Raw genomic sequence first — 25,998 nt, forward strand, 5'->3', positions numbered from 1 at the left:
TAGCAAAAGCAAGAGTGCCACCAGTCAAGCCTGCCCAGCGTGCCTGGGAGCGCCTTCCACAGCGTACTGCCCTGGCCACTGTGCAAGAGACCACCCGCCCTGCGTCTCCCTTGACCTTGTGTACCATGCAGTCTATTTCTTCATCCGTGAAGCAAGGTGGCTGGATTCGAGGAGCCCAAGGTTGCCCATCGCTGTAAGATTCTGTTATGCCAAAGTGCATGGGATGTTTTCTTGCCAATACACACTGGGCACAGAAAGATTTTTTTTTTTTTAGAATTTTGGTCTCACCCTACCCCCTTCACCAATGGACCCTCCTTTAATTGGGAAAATGTTATTTGGGCGCCGATTTGATATTTAAATAAAATCTCTCTCCAACCTCACCTTCTCTGTGAGATCTCTGAAAACTAAAGCTATCTCCTCTCCGAACCACCCCGCTGAGCCTCCCTCAGAAGCGTTCCTTCCGCAAGGACTCGAATGCCGGCTGTCCTCACGAGGTTGTAAGCTCCTCTCCCCCTCCTGGGTGAGTATCACAAGCACGGGCCCTGGTGCACAAGAGGACAGTTGTTCCCGGAAAGGATAGAGTTAATGTGTCCAGCTTAGTACATCTTGTGTTTCTTTCCTACAGCATCAAGCCCCAGTTGGGGCCCATGAAACAGGGCGTATTAATTACCCAATGATGCTGATCTGCCTGTGGATGGTCAGTAGATTAGCTGCCGCTTCCTCCTCCTGCCTGGCTCATGCATTAAGTCTCTGTACCTACGTTTTTATAACGCCAAAATCAGTGGGTTATTATTTGAGAGAGTTGCTAAATGGAAAATTTTGATCCTTCCCCACCACCTCCCCTCCAACCCCTGGGCCACTTCGTTGTTGGGGCGTTTTTCTTTTCAACCACTTTTTTTTTTTTTAATATTTTATTTATTTATTTGACAGACAGAGGTCACAAGTAGGCAGAGAGGCGGGCAGAGAGAGAGAGGGAGAAACAGGCTCGCCACTGAGCAGAGAGCCCGACGTGGGGCTCGATCCCAGGACCCTGAGATCATGACCTGAGCCGAAGGCAGCGGCTTAATCCACTGAGCCACCCAGGCGTTTTATTCTTTTCAACCACTTTTTAAGCGAACTTTCATCGTAGTAAAACACACACGATATGACATTTCCCGTCTTAACTCTTTTTAAGTGCTCCGCGGGGGCACGCGACGTTCACACGGCTGCATGACCGGCTGCACCTCCATCCGTGGAACGCTTCATCCGACACAGCGGAAACTCTCTACCCATTAAGGCATTGCTCCCCATGTCTCCCTCCCTCCAGGCCCTGGCACCCACCATGCACTTCTCTACTCTAGATCCCTCCCATAAATGTCATATGGAACTTATCCTTCTGTGACTGGCTTATTTCACTTAATAGAAAGCCCTCCAGGGGCGCCTGGGTGGCTCAGTGGATTGAGCCGCTGCCTTCGGCTCGGGTGGTGATCTCGGGGTCCTGGGATCGAGCCCCGCGTCGGGCTCTCTGCTCTGCGGGGAGCCTGCTTCCTCCTCTCTCTCTCTGCCTGCCTCTCTGCCTGCTTGTGATCTCTCTCTCTCTGTGTCAAATAAATAAATAAAAAAATCTTTAAAAAAAAAAAAAAAAAAAGAAAGCCCTCCAGTTTCAATCATGTTGCAGCAGGTGTCAGGATTTTTTTTTTTTTTTTTTAAGGCTGAATAGGATTCTAAAGCATGTCATACAGAAAACCCTCCCCCTTCTCCTCTGGGGAATGTCTTCATCACTCTCACCTACTACCACACGCACGACCCTCGGATAACAGATGTGGGGGGAGGGTCCTCCATGAAGCAATTTCTCAGTGACACAAGCCGGCTGTGCCACAATTTGTCCTGACACCATCTGCCTGGAGATAGCCTCAGGTTCCAAAGGTTAAGGACTCGGTCCCAGGAGACTGCACCCCTCCCCCACATCACACACACACCAAAGGCCAATGGCAATGTAGCTTACACCTGAGCTTCTAACCGGTAGGCTTAAGTCAGAGGTTCCCATGACCCCCTCTTCAGGTTGAAAGAACTTTCTAAAGCATCTCACAGAACTCAGGAAAACCGTTGATTTACTGTTTATCCGTTTATTAGAAAAGGATATGATCAAGGCCATAGATGAACATCTAGATGGAAAGATGTACAGGCCAAGGGATGCGTTTGCCCTCACGGGTGGGTGAGCTACCCTTCCAGTGGCACCGCCGTGTGTTCGTGAACCTGGAAGCTCTCTAAACTCCATACTTTGGGGGTTTTTACGGAGACTCCCTCACAGGGACGTGATGGATCATTAACTCCACTCCCAGCCCCTCTCCCTCGTCTGGGGAAAATTCCAAGCTTCTAATTATGTCTTGGTCTTTCTGATGACCACCCCCCATCCAGGAGCCCGCTCACAGTTACCCCATTAGAACAAAAGATACTCTTATCACCCAGGAAATTCCAAGGGATTTAGGAGCTTCTGTGTTAGGAACCACAGTCAAAGACCAAATATTAGAACAAAAGATCTCCTAGTGCTTTTCTCCTTCAGGAAACTACAAGAGTTTAGGAGTTCTGTGGGCCCAGGAGCCAGGGGCAGGAAACAACATACATTTTCTGTGACCTTTCCATATGTGTACACCACATTATGTTTATATCCATCCAGGCCTTGATGGACATTTGGGTCACTTCTGCTTTTTGACTGTTGTGAATAATATCGCTATGATCATGAGGGTTAAATGTTTCTTCAAGTCCCTGCCTCCAGTTCTGTTGGAGTTACGCCCAGAAGGGGAACTGCTGGGTCATATGGAAATCCTATTTTTAATTTTTGGAGGAAACACTAGACTGTTTTCTGTACTGACTGCACCATTTTCTATTTGTATCAACAGTGCACAGGCATTCCAGCTTCTCCGCATCTTTTCCAACAGTAACTATTTTCTGTTTCTTTGTTTTCTTACAGTAGCATCCTAACAGGCGTGAGGTGCTTCAAGTCCACACAGACCTCGTTCCCATGAGCACGTGTGTTTTGTCTCTTGCTGCCCAGCATGTGGCCCACAGACCAGCTGCATGGACACCACCGTGTGTGTTTGGGACGTCTAATCTCAGCTTCCATCCTGGCCCTACAGAATCAGACTCTGCATTTTGACCAGATCCCAGCGGAATCTGAGAACGGCCGATCCACCTGCAGTGGGAGATGTGGGAGCGCAGAGACTCAACGCAAACCTCCCTTCGGTTCTGCACTTACTAAAATGAGGCCTTGTTGGAAAAGCAAGTTGGGTTTTTCTCTGGTTGATGTTTGGTACATTCATTCCCTCTCAAAGCAATAAACTTAGAAGGTGCAAATATTAGATAAAAATACATACTTTCCCCAACTCTGTGTGTTACTATGTAAAGACAAGAAGAACACAAAGCACAATAATGGATTTTCTTTTGTCAACTACCTCACCATCTGGCCTCTGTTGTTGTAGAAATTATACAGCCCTGAAAACACTTCTGGTTCATCCTATAAATTCCATTATAATTAAATTTGGGGCAAAAGAGTCAGCTTGGGGAAAACCCTCTGGAGTTGTTCTTGCATTTTATGCTTGGCCATAAATACATGGTGATCTTCTCTATGTAGTTGAAAGGAGATGGGAGAGAAAGGGGTCCCAGGTCACCATGACTGATGCCTATAGGCAAAAAAGAGCCTAATAGAACATAAGAACCTAACTAACTCGTATTGAATGGTTATTGGCAACTGGGCCCTATTTTAAAGGTCCCCTCTCAATTAACTTGTTAACTAGTATATATTTCTGACTGACACAGACAACGTCAAAGAGAGGACTAGAGTGGAAAGGAGGGACCAATAAGCAAGTGTCAAGTTCCAGACGTTAGACTCAACTGTAAGCAAACACTCTCTTCGGGGTCAACTGACCTGCGACTTGGTCCCATAGAGAAGTGGAGACTTTTTCCCGGAAAGAGAGTGAATCATTCTTCCTCTCATGGGAATGCCTTGGGATACAATCTGAAATAAAACCAGAAACACCAGTTTCAATGACAACAGTACAGCATCACACAAATCAGATAGACATCCATTTCAGAATGTGATTTTTCAGATATTTTCCAAAAAATTAAAAATTAATGCAAAGGATTAATGGATAAAAAGTATGTTCCTGCAAATTCTAGGTTTTGATTTTTTTTTTTAACCTTTAGATTTTGGAATTGACTTAAATTGTATCTGGTCTAAATCACCTATTATGATTAAGGAAAAGGGTTCAGCATCAAGGAGGTTATAAGTGATATTCTCACCAACACAAAACAGAGTGAGCCATGCATGAGGAGGAAAACCCAGGACCCCTGGAGCCCCATGCAGAGTGTTTTCCTACACGTATATCTGAGGAAATCTGTGGAACTAGGACTGGCACCTGCAGAGACCCGTGTTACCATCTCAAAGACACGTTGTCAGCAAAAGTACCATCAGCAAAATATATGACTTCTGTTCCCATCTCCAAGTCACACTCCAGACAGTGAGAAGTTGGGCAATGTTGAGACCCCATCAGGAAAATCAGGAAAAAAGAGACCCCACAGTCCTTATCCAAACCCATGGGACCCTTTGGTTTCAGGGTTCAAAGTTTTCAAATTTTAGATAGGTATTGGAGTGCGCATGCCCATGCGCAGAACAGCCCACGGACTCTGGGTCAGCACCCCGTCCCGAGCAGAAGATATCTGTAGCAAAAATTCACACTATATGGGAATATTTAAAAGGCCATGGAAGGCCTCACATCGGGTCAACTTTATTGCTGAATGGGTGATGAAAAGCTTTCTGTTTCCAGAGCTTTTCGGAGTTTGGAATTGTGGAGAGGAGATGATGGACCAGTGTGGTCAAAAAAATGCGATTCACAATCCTCTTCTCACCCGGATGCCACCTCAGTTGCACGGCCTGTGGGCCGAGACCTAACGGCCCATTGTGAACCCAGTGTTGGAGGCCATCATCAAGGGGGTGGGGGATGGCAGGCTCTGCCTTCTCCCCATCATGCTCCAGCCCCCCCAGCTGCCTCAAGTGTCAAATGTTCACCTTCTTGACCAAATTGAGACGTTTGAAAACCTTTGCGGAATGCATTTTCATCAAAGGTTCTTGGCATTACGCTGTGCTTCGAGCCAGGCTGAAATCAAGAGCACGCAGTTGTTGGAAAATGGCAAGTATTATCTTTTACAAGGAAAATGCATTAACAAGGTACCTGATCTTCCAGGCCAACGGCGTTCAAGGCTTGCTGTCCTCTATAAGAAAGGGCCAAGTTGATGCTTCTTCCCCGTGCAAATTTAGCCAGTCGGATATCTAAGACATTGAAAGTAGACTCCGTATTATATCTTAGGACAGGATAAGAATACAGGACCTGAAGAACTGGTTTAATCAGAACCAAATTAAAAGAACTGTTATGTCCTTTAAAGAAAACACTAATAGTTGTGATTTTGTATTAAATTAAATTTAGATAGCTGAGGCTGCAAAAAACCAAAGCAAAACAAAACTAAGCTCCTCTTCCTAAAAAAAAAAAAAAAAAGTTTCTTTTTAAAATCTAAAGAGAAAGATGTCAGAGAATCAGAATTTCCACAGCTCATGATTTTCAATATTGTCTTACCTTCCCTAGCTTCATACACGTCAACATGGAAATTCCTCTTTGCAAAGAAGCATGCACTTAATGATCCAACCTGAGAATCAAAGCAGGGTTTTTTCATATTTTTATTTGATTCCACAAATATAGGGAATTTTTACTGGCAAAATGCAACATTGCGCGCAGTGATACTTGTATTAGCCTTGGCTGGGCAACTGATTTACTTAATCCCTAGTGGAAAGTATCATTTGCAAAAATAATGGGATGAACTCAAGATTAAATGGTATGACTTCAGAGGTAGCTTTGGTGTTTTTCTTTTTTAACTTCTTTATAGTGAAATATAACTTTCATACAGAAAGATCATGTGTCCATTTTATAGAATACTTAAAAGGTGGGGCGCCTGGGTGGCTCGGTGGGTTAAGCCTCTGCCTTCAGCTCAGGTCATGATCTCAGGGTCCTGGGATCGAGTCCCGCATCGGGCTCTCTGCTTGGCAGGGAGCTTGCTTCCTCCTCCTCTCTCTCTGCCTGCCTCTCTGCCTACTTGTGATCTCTCTCTGTCAAATAAATAAAATCTTAAAAAAAAAAAAAAGAATACTTAAAAGGCAAACATCCCTATAACTACCACTCGGGGTGAAAACAGAGTATCACAGCCCACCCTCCGTAGTTCCCACCACCTGCTCTCCAGCTAGGAGCCCCAACCTTTCACCTATGAGTAAATGTTCTTCTGACTCTGGTAATAACCCACCCTGGCCTTTGAATCACATAATTAGAGTCATACACACATAATTGTGTATCTTCTCTATTTAACTCAACAAAATGCTTCTGAGATTCATCTAGATGATTGTACATAAACTCCAGGCCATCCACTTTCATTGCTCTATGGTTCTTCATTGTGTACAATCTCAGGTTATTTAGCTGTTGTGCTGTTGAAGGACATTCGTTTCTGGTCTGAGGATATTTTCCCCATGTTTATTGATATGTAATTGACATTATATACCATTGTATGTTACATTGTACACATTTAATGTATACAATATAATGATTTGATAAATGTTTATGTTATGAAATGATGGCCTGGGGATATTATTAACAACACTGCAGGAATGAGAGACCACCTCACACCAGTCAGAATGGCTAAAATGAACTCAGGAAACATCAAATGTTGGCGAGGATGCAGAGAAAAGGGAATCCTCCTCCATTGTTGGTGGGAATGCAAGCTGGTGCAGCCACCCTGGAAAACAGTATGGGGGTTCCTCAAGAAGTTAAAAATAGAACTACCCTAAACCCCAGCAATTGCACTACTGGATATTTACCCCAAAGATACAGATGTAGTGATCCAAGGGGACACCTGCACCCCAAAGTTTATAGCAGCAATGTCCACAATAGCCAAACTATGGAAAGAGCCCAGATGCCCATCAATAGACGAATGGATAAAGAAGATGTGGTACACACACACACACACACACACACACACACACACACACACACAGAGAGGAATATTACTCAGCCATCAAAAAGAAAGAAATCTTGCCAGAAATGACATGGATGGAACTAGACGGTATTATGTTAAGTGAAATAAGTCAGAGAAAGACAAATAGCATATGATTTCACACATGGGAATTTAAGAAACAAAATAAATGAACAGAGGGGAAGGGGGGGAAATAAAATAAGATAAAATCAGAGAGGGGAAAAAAGCCCTATAAGACTCCTAACTATAGGAAACAAACTGAGGGTTGCTGGACAGGAGGTGGGTGAGGGGGTAGAGTGGGTGATGGGCATTAAGGAGGGCACTTGATGAAATGAGCACTGGGTATTATATGCAAATGATTAATCACTGACCTCTACCTCTGAAACTAATAATATGCTATATGTTAATTGATTTTAAATTAAAACAAAAACAAAAACAAAAAACAAAGCTGCAGGGGTGTCTGTGTGTCTCTGTCAGTTAAACTTCTGACTCTTGATCTCAGCTCAGGTCATGATCTCAGGGTCTTGAGTTGATCCCAGAGTTGGGCTCCACCCTGAGCATGGAACCTACTTGCCTGCTTAAGGTTCTCCTCTCCCTCTACTCTGCCCCTTCCCCTGCTCACTCACTGTCCCTCTCTCTCTCTCTCTCTCTTTCTTAAAAATAAATAAAAATCAATGCTGCAAAGAAATTTTTGCACCTGTATCCTAGTACACACCTGTGTAATTTTTCTCTAGGTTTTTATACATGGAAGTTTTATCCCTGGTCAAAGGTTTATGTATCTTCACCTTTATTATGTCAAAGTGTTTCGAAACTTTGTATCAATGTGTTTTCTTACCAGCAGCTTCCAATAATCTATCCTTGCCAGCACTTGGTGTTCTCAAACTTTTAAATCATGCAGTAATCAGGTAAAATAGGAATGTGTGTGGGTTTAATTTGCACATGACTGATTAGTAAAAAGATTAACCTCTTTTTCATATACTGACTGTCTATTTGGATCTTTTCTCCAAGGAAGCCTTCCTTGAGTTCCTTGAGTTCTCACAGTGCTACACGCTTTTCCTTTGAAAAATGCTAGGGTTTGGGGTGCCTGGGTGGCTCAGTGGGTTAAGCCGCTGCCTTCGGCTCAGGTCATGATCCCAGCTTCCCTCTCTCTCTCTCTCTCTGCCTGCCTCCCTATCTACTTGTGATCTCTGTCTGTCAACTAAATTAAAAAAAAAAAAAAAAAAGAAAGAAAAATGTTAGGGGTTGACTTGTGCACCGCCCAGCTCACATTGTGCCGTCCTACCCTGGTACCTTAGGGTATGACTTCTTTGAAGGGAGGGTTTTACAGAGACAATTTAGTTAAAATTAGGTCATTAGGATTGGCCCTAACCCAACTGGTGTCCTTCTATAAATGGAATTTGGACATTGACATCAGAGAGGGAAGATGATATTAAGAGACATGGGAAGAAGCTGGGCCTCTGTAAGCCCAGGAGAGAGGCCTGGAACACATCCCTCTCTCACAGTCCTCAAGAGGAACCAATATGGCGACATTTTGATCTTGGGCTTCTAGCCTCCAGGACTGTGAGATTCTAACAATCTGTTCTTTAAGCCACTTGGTTTGTGATACTTTGTTATGGCAGCCCCCAGAAACTAATACCAAGAGCTTATCGTGATTGAAATTTCACATCTTTAGGGTGATTGTGTGGTCAATATCTGTCTACCCCAGTGGGCTGCAAACTGGTTTGCTTACCGTTTGATCCCTAGCCTTTACCACTGTGTCTGCAACGTAATAAGTACCTGATCGGTATTTGTCAAATGTATAAATGAATGAGAGATTACATTGTTAAATAAAATTTGTAGTGAAACCAAGTCAAAATTTATTGACCATTTATGATGTAGGATTTAATCTACTAAACTGGAGGGACCGAAAGATTATCCAGCTAAGTCCTTGGGCTCAATGACACCTAATTCAGTTAAGAAGAGACAAACAATAGGCCAATCAATACTTACTTAGCAAGCCAATTTTGAGTATAAAGGCCCACTTTTTACGTAATAATTTTGCAGATCTCCAGCGTTGCTTAAATTTTTAATATGGGTGGTTAAAAAATACATAACAAATTTAATCATTAAACATTTACATATACTGGGGCACCATGGTGGCTCAGTTGGTTAAGCATCTGACTTTGGCTCAGGTCATGATCTCAGGGTCCTGGGGTCCATGCTCAGTGGGGAGTAGACTTGTCCCTCTGCCCCTCCCACTACTTGTGCTCCCCCCCTCTCTCTCAAATAAATAAAAATCTTTTACATATACTTTAATAGTGATTATAGTTGACTCTTGAACAACATGGGGCTTAGAGGTATTGACCCCCTGCACAGGTGAAAATCCACCTATGACTTTTGACTCCCTGAAAACTAACTTCTGCTTCCTGACTTTTGGAAGCCAGTGATCATGGGAAAAGTAACTATCAGGAGGCTGCCATGTAATGAAAAACCCAAACCACAGGGACAGGCCACTTGTAGCCGTTCTGAGGTCTTTACTCGCCAACATCCCACAGCAAGCACCCCCATGGAAGTCTGCCATCTGGGACATTCAACCTGGTCAAGCTCTCCGATGAGCTTGACCAGATGACAGCCCATCCTCAGAAACACAAGGCATAGGGATAGAGTGTTGTTTTAGGCCACTAGGTTTTGGAGTGGTTTGTTACATAGCAGCAGATAGCCAGAACAAAGGGATTGGTAAAACAAGCTTCCTGGAAAACATTACTTTTGAGTTGAGCTTTGAGAGTGAGACTGTTTTGACATATAGAGGGAAAGTGAGTTGATAAAGAGTAGGAATTCTTTTGGAAATTTAAAAACAACTCTCAAGAGATACAGAAAAATTATTACTTGACAAATATTTATTGATTCCCAAGTATTACAAGATTCCTTGCTAGGCATTAAAAGTGATCCAGAGAAAATAGTGATCCTCAGGGAGTTCACGGTCCTGTCTAAGTCTTCATTTTTTTTCTAATATTATTTGTATATTTATATTTAGTACACATATACCTTAATTTTTTCCTATATACCGTCCCTGTGCTAAGTGCTAGAGATACAACAGACAGCAAGTTAAACACAGGCTTCTCAAGAGGATTAGAGTCGATTATAACACAACGTGAGCAGCAGTATGAAAACAGACCCTCAAGCCAAGTTAGGGAAGTGGAGTGGGATAGGGTATGACTTCCTGGAAAAAAAACAAACTATAAATTGAGACTGAAAGAATGTGCCAAATAAGGGTGGGTGAATCAAGAGGAGGGTTGTAAGTAGAAGGAGCACATGACAAAGATTGAAAGTATCTACTAAAAAGAAGGAAACAGAGAGATGGCGTTTAGGAAATAATAACGCTCATGCATGATAGCCACGAAGTGGTTGTTATGTTCACCCATCTGCTCGACTTCATCTTTTCAGCCTTGTGAAGGAGGTACTGCTGTTTTCTTGTCCTACAGGCACTGTCACTGAGGCACAGAGAGGTGAAGTGGCTTACCTAAGATAACACAGCTAGTGAGGGTTGGAGTTGGTGTGGAGATTCAAGTGGAACCGGTCTGGTTCCAGAACATGAGCTCTTCATCAATAAATTAGAAGCGTGTTTGAATACCATTGAAGATACAGTTGAAGGTGAAGACTATGAATTTATAGTGACAACAAGATGTGAGGTTAGGTTATATTTTTTCTTACAGCACTGGACTGCTTGGATTTCTCTACAGAGGACTGAAACCAAGCAGGGTGGGTTTTGGCCATGTGGATGGGTTGGAAAGCAAGGACTTGAAGATTTTAGGTGGATTGAGGGACAATAACACCAAGTTGGAAGAAATGGAAGGAAGACAGAGGAAGGCTTCTGAATGGGGAGAAGTAGGCGGTCCCTGTGAAGAGCAGATGTAGCACCAGCAACTGAGGGAGGGAGTTGGGAGGTTTTTAATCAGAGTCTGAGGTCTAGCTCTATTATATTAGATGGGGCGGTTCTGTGGGATGACAAGGTCCAAGCCCAATATGGGTCATGGGACTTGGAGGCTGAAGTATGGTGGAGATGGAAGATACTGGAAGCATGCAGGTCAAGGACAAAGGGGCTGGAGATTCATGTTGGTCAACACTGTGAACTTGGATAGTCATAGGGTTATGGCAGAGCTGGAATATAGATAATTCATACGTTTTGGTTGACCCCACCCTGGTCTGCTCTATGGGCACCTAACTTACCATTTAGAAACATTGTTTCAAAATTTCTTTTACGTAAATGTGCCAGTGTTTCGCTGGCCTTTTTTTTTTTTTTAAAAAGATTTTATTTATTTATTTGACAGACAGAGATCACAGGTAGGCAGAGAGGCAGGCAGAGAGAGAGAGGGAGAAGCAAGCTCCCTGCTGAGCAGAGAGCCCAACACGGGGCTCAATCCCAGGAACCTGAGACCATGACCCGAGCTGAAAGCAGAGGCTTAACCCACTGAGCCACCCAGGTGCCCCCCCACTTTCTTTTTATTTGTTTGAGTGACACAGAGAGAGAGCACAGGAGCCGTGGGGAGGGAGAGAGTGAAGCGGATTCCCCGATGAGCAGGAAGCTGGTGTCAGGGCTCAATCCCAGGACTCGGGGATTAAGACCTGAACCAAAGGCAGAAGCTTAACAACCAAACCATCCAGGCGCCGCACTGCCAGTCTGCTTTTATGAAGAGGATTTGCCAAATTTCTGTGGGTTCCCATGTGATCTCTCCAGCAATGATCATTCAGGTGTCCAATGATAATGAGAAAACTGTACCTCTTAATTTATAAATGCTGATCCTAGTAGGAAGGGGCACTGCGACTATAAAAATGTCATGCATTTTATGCCTCGTGATTATAATGTGTTTGAAATTAACCTGATAGTATGTTAAACACATGTCAACTCCTTTGACTTTATGACGTGCATAAAACTCTCCCTAAGATTCCTAGGTTTTTCTGAGTTTGTCCCCATACAGAAAAGCCTGTTTATACCTCCCACTCATCCAACTATATTTTGATTTCTCAAGAATTTGATCTTTGAACATATGAGTGGAATGAAAAGAACCAGAATGTTAACTGCACTTTCCATGAAACAAGCACATAAAAATGTCTTCACTCTTTGTTGGTAATGATTCCATCTGCCAGAATTGCATATGTTCTGAGTTTGTATATTTAAACCTTACCCTGAATATGCCAGCTTGTATCACCTGGATTTGGTCTTTGAGGGCAAGCAGCAGGCTCAACCTCCCTCCCTTCATGATGCTTTCTGTGGGGCTCTTAGGACTTTTTATCCAGCCTCGATCCATCTCGTGAACTCATCTCTGACTAGCGAACCTCTTTCTACCTGGGGGATCTTACAGGTTTCTCCATCTCAACGTGCCTCAAATCAACCTCATTCCCCTCCCTCAAGCTTCAAACCTCCTCCTCCTCCTTCTGGATTGCATAGCTTAGCGGCTGGCAGCGCTGCCCACGAGTTCACCCGAGCAGGACACTTCAGGGAATGCTGAACATCCCGTTCTACTTGCCAATATATATTTAATCAGACAATAAGTCTCGTTGATCCCCTTGAGGCCTTCTCAAACAGATGCCTTATCCTACCCTCCATTCTCTTTTCAGGGCTCTCATGACCTATCACCTGAACGATGGCATCGACTTCCCAGTCTCTACCTATCCACACTACGCTCCATAGACTGGGTGTCTCCGGAAACAAAAATGAGAGGATGCATTTTCTGTCTTATAGCCCTTTGTTTGCTCCACAGAAATCTGCGGGGAAAAGTACCAAATTTTCAATAGGACCTAAAAGATCCTTGTATGTGACCCCAACCTCTCTTTTTCATTCAGTTCATTTTTTGCCATTCCCTATCTGTAATAGGCATACCAAAGTCCCTGCTTATTTCCTGAATATACCACGCATTTTTACACTTTAGATGCCTTTGAATACAATGTTCCCCGTGCCTGAACAATCCTTTCCTGCTTTCTCCATCTGGAAAAGGTTTTATCTTCTTTTAAGACTCATATTCTCAGGCCCCTGGGTGGCTCAGTGGGTTAAAGCCCCTGCCTTCGGCTCAGGTCATGATCTCAGGGTCCTGGGATCAAGCCCCACATCAGGCTCTCTGCTCAGCGGGGAGCCTGCTTCCCCCTCTCTCTCTGCCTGCCTCTCTGCCTACTTGTGATCTCTCTCTGTCAAATAAATAAAAACTTTAAAAGAAAAAGAGACTCATATTCTCAGTACAATTCTTCTTGATACCTCTCTTCCTCCAAAAGACTTATTTGCCTTTTCTTCTGTAATTCCATAGATGTCTGTATGAATATATGTGTTTTGATATCTCCCACAAAGAACTGAATTATTTATATTCCCATCTGACTTTCCCACAGGCTGTAAGTGCCCTGAGAATAATAATTTTCTAAGGCTTATATTTTATCAGTCTATTTCTAATCCAAACCATAATACCTGATACTTAGCAACAACCCAGCATTTTTTAATAGAAAAAAATAGAAAATTAGATAAACATGAAGGAAAAAAGTAATGTTCCACAATCTTACAGTGTTAAAATTTTCTATGGATATAAATTATTGGATATTTATGGATATATATTATATATCCATATATGGTCATATATGGATATATATCATATATGCATATATATTATATATATCTATATATGGTCATATATGGATATATATCATATATGGATATATATTATATATATAAAGTATTATATATAAGTATATAATACTTCTTTTAAAAATGGTACCATGTCATATATTTTATTTTGTGATTTTGTTTTAAAAAATATATAGGATTCTGTGAATATATTTCCATGTCAGAAAATATTTAAAATCAGAATATGAAACAATCGCATTACCGTTCATTGTCTGCAATGCCCTTATATTTGGACATTGATTTTAATTTAATTATACTTAATATGTAATTTTTTGGATTTGCAGTAATGAAATGGTGCCCCGGCAGCTGGACCCCAGCACAGGCGGAAATAAAGAGAACAGCAGAACAAACGCGGGCAGAGAGGAGAGGAGGCAGGCAAACAAACGAGCTGGGGAGAGGACTGGAGGAGTGTGTCTGATCTCTGGGTTGGTTTTTGGAGCAGCTGCAAAGCAGGTGGGAGAAACTGAGGGTGCGCGGGACGAGTTATTTTTACGGTTTTGCTGAGTTTTGAACAGCCTCCAGACCGGGTGTTTCTGAGAGACCATGTTAAAGAGTCTTCATTGCATTTTGTTTTATTTTGAAGGACAGTTGTTTGTCTCAAGCCAATGCCTCCCTGAGGCCAGCTTCAAGACAGGGGTGGCTGGCCTCTTTGAGTGGACATATTCACCGGCCAATGAGCACGTGGACCATGGACTGACTGACTGACCATATCTGGGGCCAAATGACAAAGAAAAAAGGGCAGTTAAGCTTTGAGCTGCCTCAAGTTCCTGGTTTCATCTCAGGCGCAGCTCTCAATGCAGTAAATGAAGCAGGCTCTGAAGGGTGAGTTCTCTGTATCACACACAGGTAACAGTCAAATTTACGAGACACCTTAACGATCTGTCTGGGTAGCAAAAAAATCTCAAGGCGTTAGTCAAACCTCCCGAAGAAGCAGAGATATGGCTGAATAAGAATAAATCCCTTTGATGAGTCGGATCGGAGCACAAGGAAAGCTACACAAGAGATTGAGGAGAACTAGAGCATGGAACCAAGACTCGTCCTTAGCCTGGAGCAAATTCGGGATGACCTCTACAGCCACAGAGAAACCCACTCCCCTTCTGTTGGCAGAAGGTCCTAGATAGTAGTGCAGAAGTGAAGCGAGCCTTTCTCACATGCAGGGCTCAGTGTCTGAGGAGTGGAAACCAAGAGTAGAGTGAACAGAGTTTAATTTACTTTCATATCAATAAAATAAGGATAAAGGCTCATAGTAATTATGTCCTTTACATGGTTTGTCTCATTAACCTTTGCAGAAGAATGAAATAGAGGGTTCCAAGACTCTTGATCCAAGACTATAAAACATTCGATGGTTTCTGTGCGTCTAGGATATTGACTTTGGCCAAAGGGAAAATTCTGGGTGATATTTGATTTCTGTTTTTATCACAGCTAGATTGAGAACAAAGCTAGAGATGAGTGGATAAGGAAGTATGAAAAGGAAGCAGTCGGATTTTAGAGTTAAAGGACATAGCAATCTGGTGTTCTGAGTGATTTTCTGGGCTTCCAGCTGATGCCTTATCCTCACTATCAGAAGCTGCTTTGTCCCATTCAGGTAACTAGAGAGTGAGCAGTGAGGTGGAGAGATCCTAGGAACCCAGGATGAAACACAGTCTAGGGCCAGCCCAGCATCAAGACCTCTCTGACCCTATAAGCCCACGAGGGACTCCAGCGAATACGCCTGTGACACACTCTCCCAGAGTCAAGGTGAAGCTGCTTCAAAGGCAATTTCATGAGCAGAGGTCACTAACCTGACTCGAATCCTAGGAGAAGGGCACGATTATGGACACCAAGTCATATGGATCACAAATGTGTCTCCTCATTCTGATGGTTTGAAAGACTTCATCCTCTCAAGACCTTCCCAAGGAGAATTTTGCTGGTCAAACCCAGGGATGATGGATCACCAAACAATGTGTAGTGGGGCTGCTTGCGGGCAGGGGAGACAGAAGAAAGACTTCAAGGCTACCCTGTGATACCTCTTTGAACGTGTGTTTGGACAGCAGGCCACAGCTGAGACTGTAATCCTCAGAAGCTCTTCCGGCTAAAGCTCTTGGCTTTCCCCCAAAAGGGAGGGCTCGAGGAGCTGTAGCTGTTGCTGAGAGTGTCCCATGGCTCTGCTTGTTTCTACCCCACAGGTAAACACTGCAAAGTCACCAGAAGCAGCATTTCTGAAAACCACAGACCTAAGTATGAACATAGCTTCAGGATACCAGACAGGTTAGTTAGACTTTCTTTTGACTTCACTGGCTTGTCACTTTGTAAAAACAGGAAAGAGATCGCTAACACAGAGTAAGGCCACTAATGTGGCCTTTTCTTCCTCCCACCTCCACCGCCAGAGGCTACAGAATCAAAAAGCTACCCCGTAGACTTTCTTCCAGCCTGAAAAGGAGTGGTTGCTTTTCAAATCCGTGTTCAAGATCATCCTTCAAGGACTACATTCCTTATGACACCATCCTGGTGGTGTCTGTCTTTCTTTTAATTGCCCACAACTTGTAAGCACACGATTCCCCATTTCTGAAAGCAAACTCAGACACACCAAATATGTTAGTGTGTTTGACAGTATAAGGCACTGAGAAAACCTTTATAAAAGGGAAGGGAGCGGGACCCAAAGATAAAACAATCTCAAGATTTAGAAAATTAAATACATTTTATGGGCAAATAAACCATCCATATGAATAACTTTTATAGGATGCAGCATGTGATAAAGGCAAACAACTTCGTGGACACTTCCAGGAGAGAAGAGGTCTTCACAGGCTGAAATGACCCTTTGGTAATGACATTGGCCGGGGGCTTGGCAGCAGTGTTGCACACAAGGAGGAAAATGTCTAAGTTGATAACAGTGATCTTTCTCAATATTCAGATTAAAATTAAAAAAAAAAAAAACAACTTTCACCAGCTTAAGATCATGGTTTAGTTTCTGTCACCTTTCATTTCTGAGTATACTGAGTTCCTTCCTCGATCTGTTGATTTCTGACCTCCTTGACTTGACAGGTCTTTAAAGAAATTAATTGGTCTATCATGGGGTCAGATGATCTCTTACAGTGGGGCAAGGACAAATTCTTAGGGTGATTTTTCAGTGGGCAAGGCTACTACTGAAAAAAAAATAACGTGAATTCACTGTATCCTTTGGCCTTTTTTTTTTTTTTTTGAGATTTTCTTATTTATTTGAAAGAGAATGAGAATGAGTGGGAGGGACAGAGGGAGAGAGAATCTTGAGCAGACTCCACACTGAGTGGGAAGACTGACGTCAGGTTCCATCTCTTGACTCTGAAATCAAGACCTGAGCTGAAACCAAGAGTTGGACACTTAACTGACTGCACCAACCAAGTGCCTTCCTTTGGATTTCAAAGGAAAAGTTCTCAACTCTGTTGCATTTTTCCCTTTAGGGGCTGAGGAGAGCCTTTAACGCATTAGACAGTGTAAGATACTAGGATGTGGCCCATTGGCAGGAAGAGATTGGGAAAGGTGAACAGAAAGACACAAGAAAGAAGTTGAGTGAGAAAATTAGTTTGTCCTCTGTGTTTTAATTTAACCTTCTTGAATTGCTTTATTTAATACTTTGTTTCATTATATGCTCAGTATTCAAGGTTTTGTCTGTTGTGACATTTCTTTCATCTTCCTATCCTTAAAGAGTTTTTCATCCCTCTCGTTCATTCATCTATCAAATACTAACTAAATAATAACAGTAAGTCACGTTGGACATGGTTCCAGCCACTGGGATACACTGGTAAATACAAGCTTGTGTTCTAGTTGAAGTAGATATCTAATAGGTTAAAATTTAAAAATAAGTAAGGTATGTAATTTCTCATGCTGATAGATAATATTAAAAAAAAAAACATAAAGCAGGGAAATGATGAAGCCAAGCAGGTAGACAGGCTCAGTTCTAGTGGGGCCTTCGGTAAAGAGTTGGGTTTTGTCTCATTTGCAAGGGGAAAGCATCGGGAGGTATAGGCCAAGAGTTATAGTTACAAGACTTAGGTTTTAGGAGGATGGTTGTGGCTGCTAGGTGGAGAATGGACTGTCCGTGGATAAAAGTAGAAGCTGGGGGACCACACAGGAGGTGGATGAGGGCGGATGACGGTCTGGACGGGTGGTGGCAATGACCAGAGTTGAACTGATGTTGGAGAGCCACAAAGGTTTACAGGTGGAGTAAAAGAGGAAGGGAGGTTTGCGCGTAAAATGAAAAGGGGACTCAAACACGATTCCTGGGCATGAGCCTCTGCAATGAGGTGGGTGATTCCTTCGCAGAGGAATTTTAGTCAGTTTTCGTTTTGGGTTTTTTTCATTTTTGTTGTTTTTTTTTTTTTTTTCCTTTTGGAGAGAGAGAGAGAGAGAGAGTGCATGAGCGGGGATGAGGAGAGGGAGAGTGAGACTCTTAAGCAGGCTCCACGCTCAGCGCAGAGCTCAACTCGGCTGGATCTCACAACCCTGAGATCATGACTTGAGTCAAAATCAAGAGTCAGGCACTTAACCATCTGAGCCACCCAGGTGCTTCGAATTTTAGTTGCTTCTAATACATATCTTCTACATTCCAGCAGAGGTATGTGCCCAGATAATGAACTGGTTACATGATAAAGACTTTAAGTGTTACTCAGCAAGAAATGCACGGGTGACACCCACATTTTTATGCCTCCCCAGATCATATCTGCAATCACGTCTTTGTCATCTTCCCTTTGCTAAGAGGCATTCTAAGGTGTCCCTGCTGCTCCCGTAGTCTGAGTCTTGGACAAACACAACAGTGTCTTAACTAGTCTATCTTGTCTTAAAATTTTCCACTCCTTCTCCACACACTAGCTCAAGGGATCTTTTAAAAATCACCGCTCACTTTCCTGCCTAATGTCCTCCAGTGGTTTCCCATCATGCTCAGGGTGAAATCCTGTCCTCTTGCCCTGCCCTGTAAGACCCGAGGGGACCTGACTCTCAGCTCACCTTCCTCAGGAGCCCCTCTTCTCTAGCCTCACTCTCTCTGCCTTTCTCTCTGCTCGTTGAACACCTCAGGGTTTCTCTTCTAGATATTTCCTCTCTCTGGAATGCTTTCTGTAGCCCCTCACAAGGTTGCTTTCTTCTATTCGGGTCTCTGGTCACATACCCCCCTCAGAGAGGCCGTCCCTGACCAGACTCTAAGATACCGGCAAAGACTTTCTGCAGTCCTGCCCTATTTGCATTTCTTTACAATGTCTTTCTCTCTCTGAAATGATTTGTTTTCTTCTGCACTCTTTCACCTTCCACGAATGTTCACCACCGTATTCCTGGTAACTAAAACAGTGTTGGCAAACAGTGGGCACGCAGTGACATTTTGGTGAGTACATACATCTCACTTTCCTGCAAAATTTTTACAGGAAAGGCTTGGAGTGAGACCCAGTATAAAGAAATGGCAACATATGCCGCATGCATTGACCAACATGGCGTGTGACAGCATTCGTTAGCAAACTGAAATCTAGAGCCAGAAATGGTAGAACTGTCATAGTGCTTTGGGTGAAAAGCTCATAAGAAAGGCAGAACAAAAGACAAAAATTAGCATAGACTTGATAAATAAACGTGTGGTATGAACTACACTAATTTCTATGCAGCCTTGAACAGTGTCTGACACATACTAGGCTCTTAAGAAATTTTTGTTGAAAAAAAAAAAAGAAGAAGAAGAAATTTTTGTTGAGTAAATGAATAAATGAACACTTAGGAGCTAAAAGCCTATAAATGGGTACAGCAAAGGTGAAAACAAAATGGTTAAGCTTTTACCAATGGTGACACTTTTTTATTCCAAAATAAGAGAGTTCTGTTGAGGGGAGAAAAATACAGTCTACTTGGGGCAGCGCCACAGGAAACAGACCAGCTTTTGTAAGATAACAATGGCAGCAGATAAGAGACCCCTGCCACGTCTTCTAGATGTGGGATGAGGCTCTGCAGTTTCGTCTCTTGTGCCCAGTGACAGGGGAGCCCCTCACTCCACCACCTAACATGCTCCGTGGGATCATCCAAATAAGTCAGGACACCAAACAGGTGCTCTTCCCCATGACCCAAATAAATAACCAGCCAACATCCTACATAACAATTTTGAACTCGCTTTTATTCTTATTATTAGTATAAACTGAGTTATTCACCAAAGGAGGCAAACGCTTGGATTAAAAGGACTACTGACACTAATTTCTGTTTTGAAAACATAGCCAACATGGAGATACATCAAATTCAATTTGCTCTGATTTTCTTTTTAAGAAATGCTAAACCAAAATGACCAGGGAAAACAGACACCTTTGTATTTAATGGAAATAAAAATACCTTTTGCAGAAAAGAGCAAATTACCACTAACACCATATTTAAAATAGGTGTGTTTAAATATGAGAAGTTTTACAAGAAGACAGACAGTCACTGCAAGCCACTTAAGATAATTATTAAGACTAATAATAATATAATTACCACTAATAGGAATAATGGATCCAAATAGAGTCTTACCAAGCCACCACCAATGACAGCTATTTTTTTCCTTGGAATGTCAGATGAATCCATAACTGCCAAAGTATTTTTGTGATTGTTGTAGCTCCTGTCACAAAGGAGACTGTGTCTCCTGGCTGCTGGTTCCCTGCCTTTATACTGCCCAGAGCCCTGTCCTGTGAGCCAGTCTGTGTTTGAGCAGGGCTAATTTCCCCCTTGAACTTAGAGGACAGCATTTAACTCCTTAGTGGCTCGAAGCACAATCAGCTCAACCTGAAGCAAAAAGAATTCATTGCAATAAACAAATTTTGAAAAATCCAGCTGCGTGAAGACAGTCACTCTCTGTCTTGCATGTAAGACGGGGAATTTTTTTTTAAAGCGTGGTTTTTCGGCTTTTCCTCTTCTGTTTTCTGCAGCATGGATACTTACTTTCTTTTTCATTCATGATTAACCATGAATGAAACTTCCCCCATCTGAAGTCCTTAAAACATCTTACAATTTTCTGGGAGAGTGAGGTCGTTTTGGTGCCACAACTGCTGTGTGATTTACTCTGGTTATTAAAACCTGTCAGGAAGCACACCTCGAGGGTCCTCACGGATTGTCTCTAACAGACCGCCAGGAAGTTTTTTTTTTTTTTTTTTCTAGTATTAATAGTCTCCCAAGCAAGATTTTGAATTTGTCACTAACCATACTTCCCTTTTTTGGCATCAGATGCTAAAAACTTTAGAATCTAATGTGTGCATTGACTCCAGGGGAGATGTTTAATGCTGTTCTTTAAAAAAACTCATCCCTAAAAAAAAAAATTAAAAAACAAACAAACAAACAAAAAACTAGGGGTGCCTGGATGGCTCAGTGGGTTAAACCTCTGCCTTCTACTCAGGTCATGATCTCAGGGTCCTGGGATCGAGCCCTGCCTCCTCTCTCTCTCTGCCTGCCTCTCTGCCTACTTGTGATCTGTCTCTGTCAAATAAATAAATAAAATCTTTTAAAAAAATCACCTTATCCCTGAATTCCTGTGATCTCTCCACTCTGCCTTCTTTCATCCCATTTTATATGCATATTATCTATTTTGGGTGCATATTTGTGAATTGAGGGTTCTTGTGTGTTTTTTGTTGTTGTTTGATTTTTTTTTTTTTTCTGGAACATGATGTGTAAAATAAAGTAAGAATGACGACTTCCTCACCTCCTGGTGAGAGCAGGGAGCCTGCAAGTTTCTCCAGAGCAAGGTTAAAAACCATTGAACAGCGGCCCCTTGTGGACAAGGATGGTTAGTGTTGTTAGAAAAGTACTTTGCCCTTTGGCTTTTTTATTTACTTATTTTGAAAAGGTAATACATTCACATTATATGAAATTCAAAAGACACAACAAGAGGGTTTTAGAGTAAATAAGTCTTCTGACCCTGTCCCTCTGCCTCCTGTTTCTCCTGCCCAGAGACAACCAGTGTTTTGGTGTCTGGGTCACGCTGTCTATCCCTCTAAAGCCTCGCCCCCTCCACTCCTGTCCATAAATAGTAGTAAATTCTGTACGCTTTTATACTTTCCTATACCTTATTTTTTCACAACGTATAGCTGGAGAATTCTTCCATGGCAATATATACAGTGCTCTCTCTCTCTCTCTCTCTTTTAAAATCATGGGCCATAATGCAAAAAAGTAAAGTACACAAAACAGTATACAGTAGGTACAATAACTTACTGTAAAGTAGCCATCACTTAGGTCCAGAAAAAGAACACAGCGGGAACTCCGGAGATCTATATGCGGCCTTTGCCTACCACCCCTCCTTCACAGAGGCAATTGCCATCCTGACTTTATCACTTTTTTGCTATTATTTATAATTTCATTGACATATATACATCCCTAAAATAGTTTCATTTTACCTCTTGAAGAACTTTGCTATAAATAAACTCATGCTTTTTTTTCTTGGCAACTTGCTTCTTTTTCTCAGAATCATGCTTAAGCTCCTTCCAAGCCTTTTTTTTTTAAGATTTTATTTATTTGTTTGTCAGAAAGAGAGAGAGAGAGAACACACAAGCAGGCAGAGAGGCGGCTCTCTGCAGGGAGCTGGATGCGGGACTCAATTCCAGGACCCTGGGATCATGACCTGAGCGGAAGGCAGAGGCTTTAACCCCCTGAGCCACCCAGGCGCCGCTCCACCCAAGTTTTTGCATGTAGTTCTAGTTCATCTTTATCATCGCTTGTTATTTATCTGTTCTGTTGTGGGTGAACACTTAGGTATTTCCAATATTTTAATATTATGAATAATCCCGCTGCCCTGATTAATTTTGTATATACACTGCAGTGCACACACATATGAGGATGTCCAGAAACAGAGGCTTGTTGTGCACATTTTTAATCTTTCTAAATAAACCAGAGTTATATTCTGAAGTGTGGCACTCACTTTTACTTGACATGTACAAGTGTTAGGTTGTGAATGTCCGGTGAGTTCATGCTCTCGCTCATGACCAATTTAATTTGTACTCGTTATGGATGAAGTTGGTACTTTTTCATCTGTTGTTCACAATTTGCTTTTCTTCTTTTGCATATACTTCTTTTCTTATCAGTGGATCTTTTAAAAAAAAACTGACATAGGATTTGAGTTTTATTCTTTATATATGTTGCAAATAATTACTTTCCTTCTTATACTCTGATACGTTTTTACTTTTCGCTTTCTCAGTGGCCTTCCTTGATGATAAGATACTCTTAATTTTGGCATAGGCAAATTTAGCACTCTGTCTTTTGGGCTTTTGCTTTATGTCAGGTTTTATAAATTTTTTGATAGGTCGAATTTCTTTTTCTTTTCCAAATGAATACAAACTTTCCCCCAGTACTATTTAGTGAAAGGCTTTCCTTCTGCCACTATTGGGTTTGTCCCGTGTTCATGTGTGCGTGGACCTGGTTCTAGGTTTCTATTCTAGTTTATTCCATCTATTCCACATGTGCCTTTATGGAGCCAGTGGTACAGCCAAATTACTGTACCTGTAAAATAAGCCTTTAAAATTTTATTTATTTATTTATTTGGGAGGAAGAGAGAGCAGGAGATGGAAGAAGCAAGATGGCGCAGGAGACCTGAGGCGCCTCTGGTCCAGGAGTTCAGCTAGAGAGTTATCAGACCATTCTGAACACCTACAAACTCAACAGGAGATCGAAGAGAAGAAGGGCAGCAACTTTACAAACACAAAACAACCACTTTCTGGAAGGTAGGACATGCAGAGTGAATGCAAGGTGATATACAGGAAGCTAAAGGGGGGGGGGGGCAGGGGGGGTGGATTCGGGCAAGCGGTGGAGCAAGAGGGCACGAAATCGGAACTTGTACAAGTCTGCTCCGCTGAGGGATGTCATTCCAGAGGCTAAGCAGGAGGTGGAGCCCTCATAGGGACAGTGTGGTCTCAGGACCCACGGGGTCACAGAAAGACCGGGGGGGTGTCTGAGTGCAGCAGAGCTCACAGGTATCGGAGCGGGGAAGCTGGGGGCAAAGACAGAGCCAAGGAGAGGGCTCTCAGCTTGGGATTACCTTAAACCATGATCTGACGCACAGCCGGGGCACTACTCCTTGAGCAGGGACCCCACAAGTGGCAGTTCAGGGGAGACTCACCTTCTCTAGGAGGAGTGGTGCAGGAGTGTGGCAGGAATCTGCTGGGTTTGGAGACTCCAAACAGGGCTGCGCGCCAAAGACAGACATGCTCAGTCACAGGCCGGGTGAGCTCGGAGCGCGGCGAGAGACCAGGGAGACGGGAGGGATTGACGACTTTTCTCCAAGGTGCACTGAGGAGCAGGGCCCCAAGCTCTCGGCTCTCTGGGTATAAGAGTGGGCGGCCGCCATTTTATTCCCGTCCTCCAAAGCGGTACGGAAAGCGCTCAGGGAACAAAAGCTCCGAGCGCGAACCCGAGCAGATTGCTTAGTCCGGCCCCTGGCAAGGGCGGTGTGGTTCTGCCTCAGGCAAAGACACTTGAGAATCAAGGCAACAGGCCCCTCCTGCAGAAGATCAGCAAGAACATCCAGCCAAGACCAAGTTTACCGATTAATGAGAACTGGAAAATTTCAGCACTAAGGGAATGGAGCATATGGAATTCATGTCTTTTCCCCCCATGATTCTTTAGTCTTTCAAAGTTAAATTTTTAAAATTTTTGTTATTTCCTTTTCTATTTTCAAAATTTCCCTCTTTCCTATTTTAACCTATTTAACTATTTTATCTTCTAAATACTTTTAAAAAAATCCTTTTAAATTTTTATGTTTATGGTCATATTCTATCCCTTCATTGTATTTAACTTTATTATTTGTATACATATAAATTTTTATTTCTTTAAAATTTTGGGATACACTTTCTTCTAACAGACCAAAATGCAACCTATATCTAGGATATGGCTTTGTTCTACTCTCCATCCTGATCACATTCTCTCTCTCTCTTTTTTTTTTTCATTTTTCAATGAACTTTTATCAATTCCTTTTTAAAATCTTTTTAAATTTTCATCTTTACAGTCATATTCCAATTCTCCATCATTGTTTACCCTTATTTTTTTATATTTATGCTTTTCTTTCTTTAAAATTTTGGGAGGCAGTCTCTTCTAACAGACCAAAATACACCCAAAACCAAGTGTGTGGCTCTGTTCGATTCACCAGCCTAATCATATATTATTTTTCTCCTTTCTTCTCTCCCCAGTTTCAGGTCTCTTCTGTTTTGGTTAGTGTATATTTTTCTGGGGACATTGCTAGCCTTTTAGTATTTTGTTCTCTCATTCATCTGTTCTTCTCTGGATGAAATGACAAGGCAGAAAAACGCACCTCAAAAAAAAGATAAGAGATAGTACCAATGGCTAGGGACCAAATTGATATGACACTATTAAGATGTCAGAACTAGAGTTCAAAATGACAATTATAAAGATGCTAGCTCATCTTGAAAAAAAAAAAAAAACCATAGAAGATAGTAGAGAATCCCTTTCTGGAGAAATAAAAGAACTAAAATCTAACCAAGTTGAAATCAAAAAAGCTATTAAGGAGATGCAATAAAAAATGGAGGCTCTAACTGTTAGGATAAATGAGGCAGAAGAGAGAATTAGTGATATAGAAGACCTAAGGATGGAGAAAAAAGAAGCTGAGAAAAAGAGAAGTAAACAACTACTGGACCACAAGGAGAGAATTCAAGAGATAAGTGATATCATAAGACGAAACAATATCCTCAAAAATCTGTAAAAATATGTCAACACCACATCATCTAATAGTAAGGCTTACACGTTGCAGTGACAAAGAGAAACCCCTGAAAACATCTCTGGACAAGAAGTCTATAACCTACAATGGTAGAAATATTAGATTGGCAGCAGACCTAACCACAGAGACCTGGCAGGCCAGAAAGGATTGGCATGATGTATTCAGAGCACTAAGTGAGAAAAATAGGCAGCCAAGAATACTATATTCAGCTAGGCTGTCATTGAAAATAGAAGGAGAGATAAAAAGCTTCCAGGACAAACAAAAACAAAAATAATTTGCAAACACCAAGCCCGCCCTACAGAAAATATTGAAAGGGGTCCTCTAAGTGAAGAAAAAGTCTAAAAGTAACAGGCCAGAAAGGAACAGAGACAATATACAGTAACAGTCACCTTACAGGCAATACAATGGTACTAAATTCATCTTTTGATAGTTACCCTGAATGTAAATGGGCTACATGCCCCAATCAAAAGACACAGGGTATCAGAATGGATAAAAAATACAAGACCCATTTTTATACTATGTGTAAGAAACTCATTTTACACTCAAAGACACCTCCAGATTTAAACTGAGGGGGTGGAAAACAATTTACACTGCTAATGGACATCAAAAGAAACCTGGGGTGGCAATCCTTATATGAAACAAATTAGATTTT

General features: G+C 42.2%; 1 protein-coding gene across 1 annotated transcript in view; it reads right to left on the reverse strand.

Annotated features, from left to right (window-relative positions):
- Positions 1–20,420, reverse strand: part of KMO (kynurenine 3-monooxygenase) — a 43,205-nt gene extending 22,785 nt beyond the window's left edge. The window contains 4 exon segments of the mRNA XM_045983684.1: positions 3,905–3,994; positions 5,208–5,305; positions 5,607–5,676; positions 20,168–20,420. Of these exon segments, the coding sequence (XP_045839640.1) occupies positions 3,905–3,994; positions 5,208–5,305; positions 5,607–5,676; positions 20,168–20,221 (312 nt within the window). The 5' untranslated portion in view covers positions 20,222–20,420.
- Positions 20,421–25,998: the final 5,578 nt, after the last annotated feature.

Source organism: Meles meles, chromosome 17 (genome assembly GCF_922984935.1).
Source record: "Meles meles chromosome 17, mMelMel3.1 paternal haplotype, whole genome shotgun sequence".
Taxonomy (NCBI): domain Eukaryota; kingdom Metazoa; phylum Chordata; class Mammalia; order Carnivora; family Mustelidae; genus Meles; species Meles meles.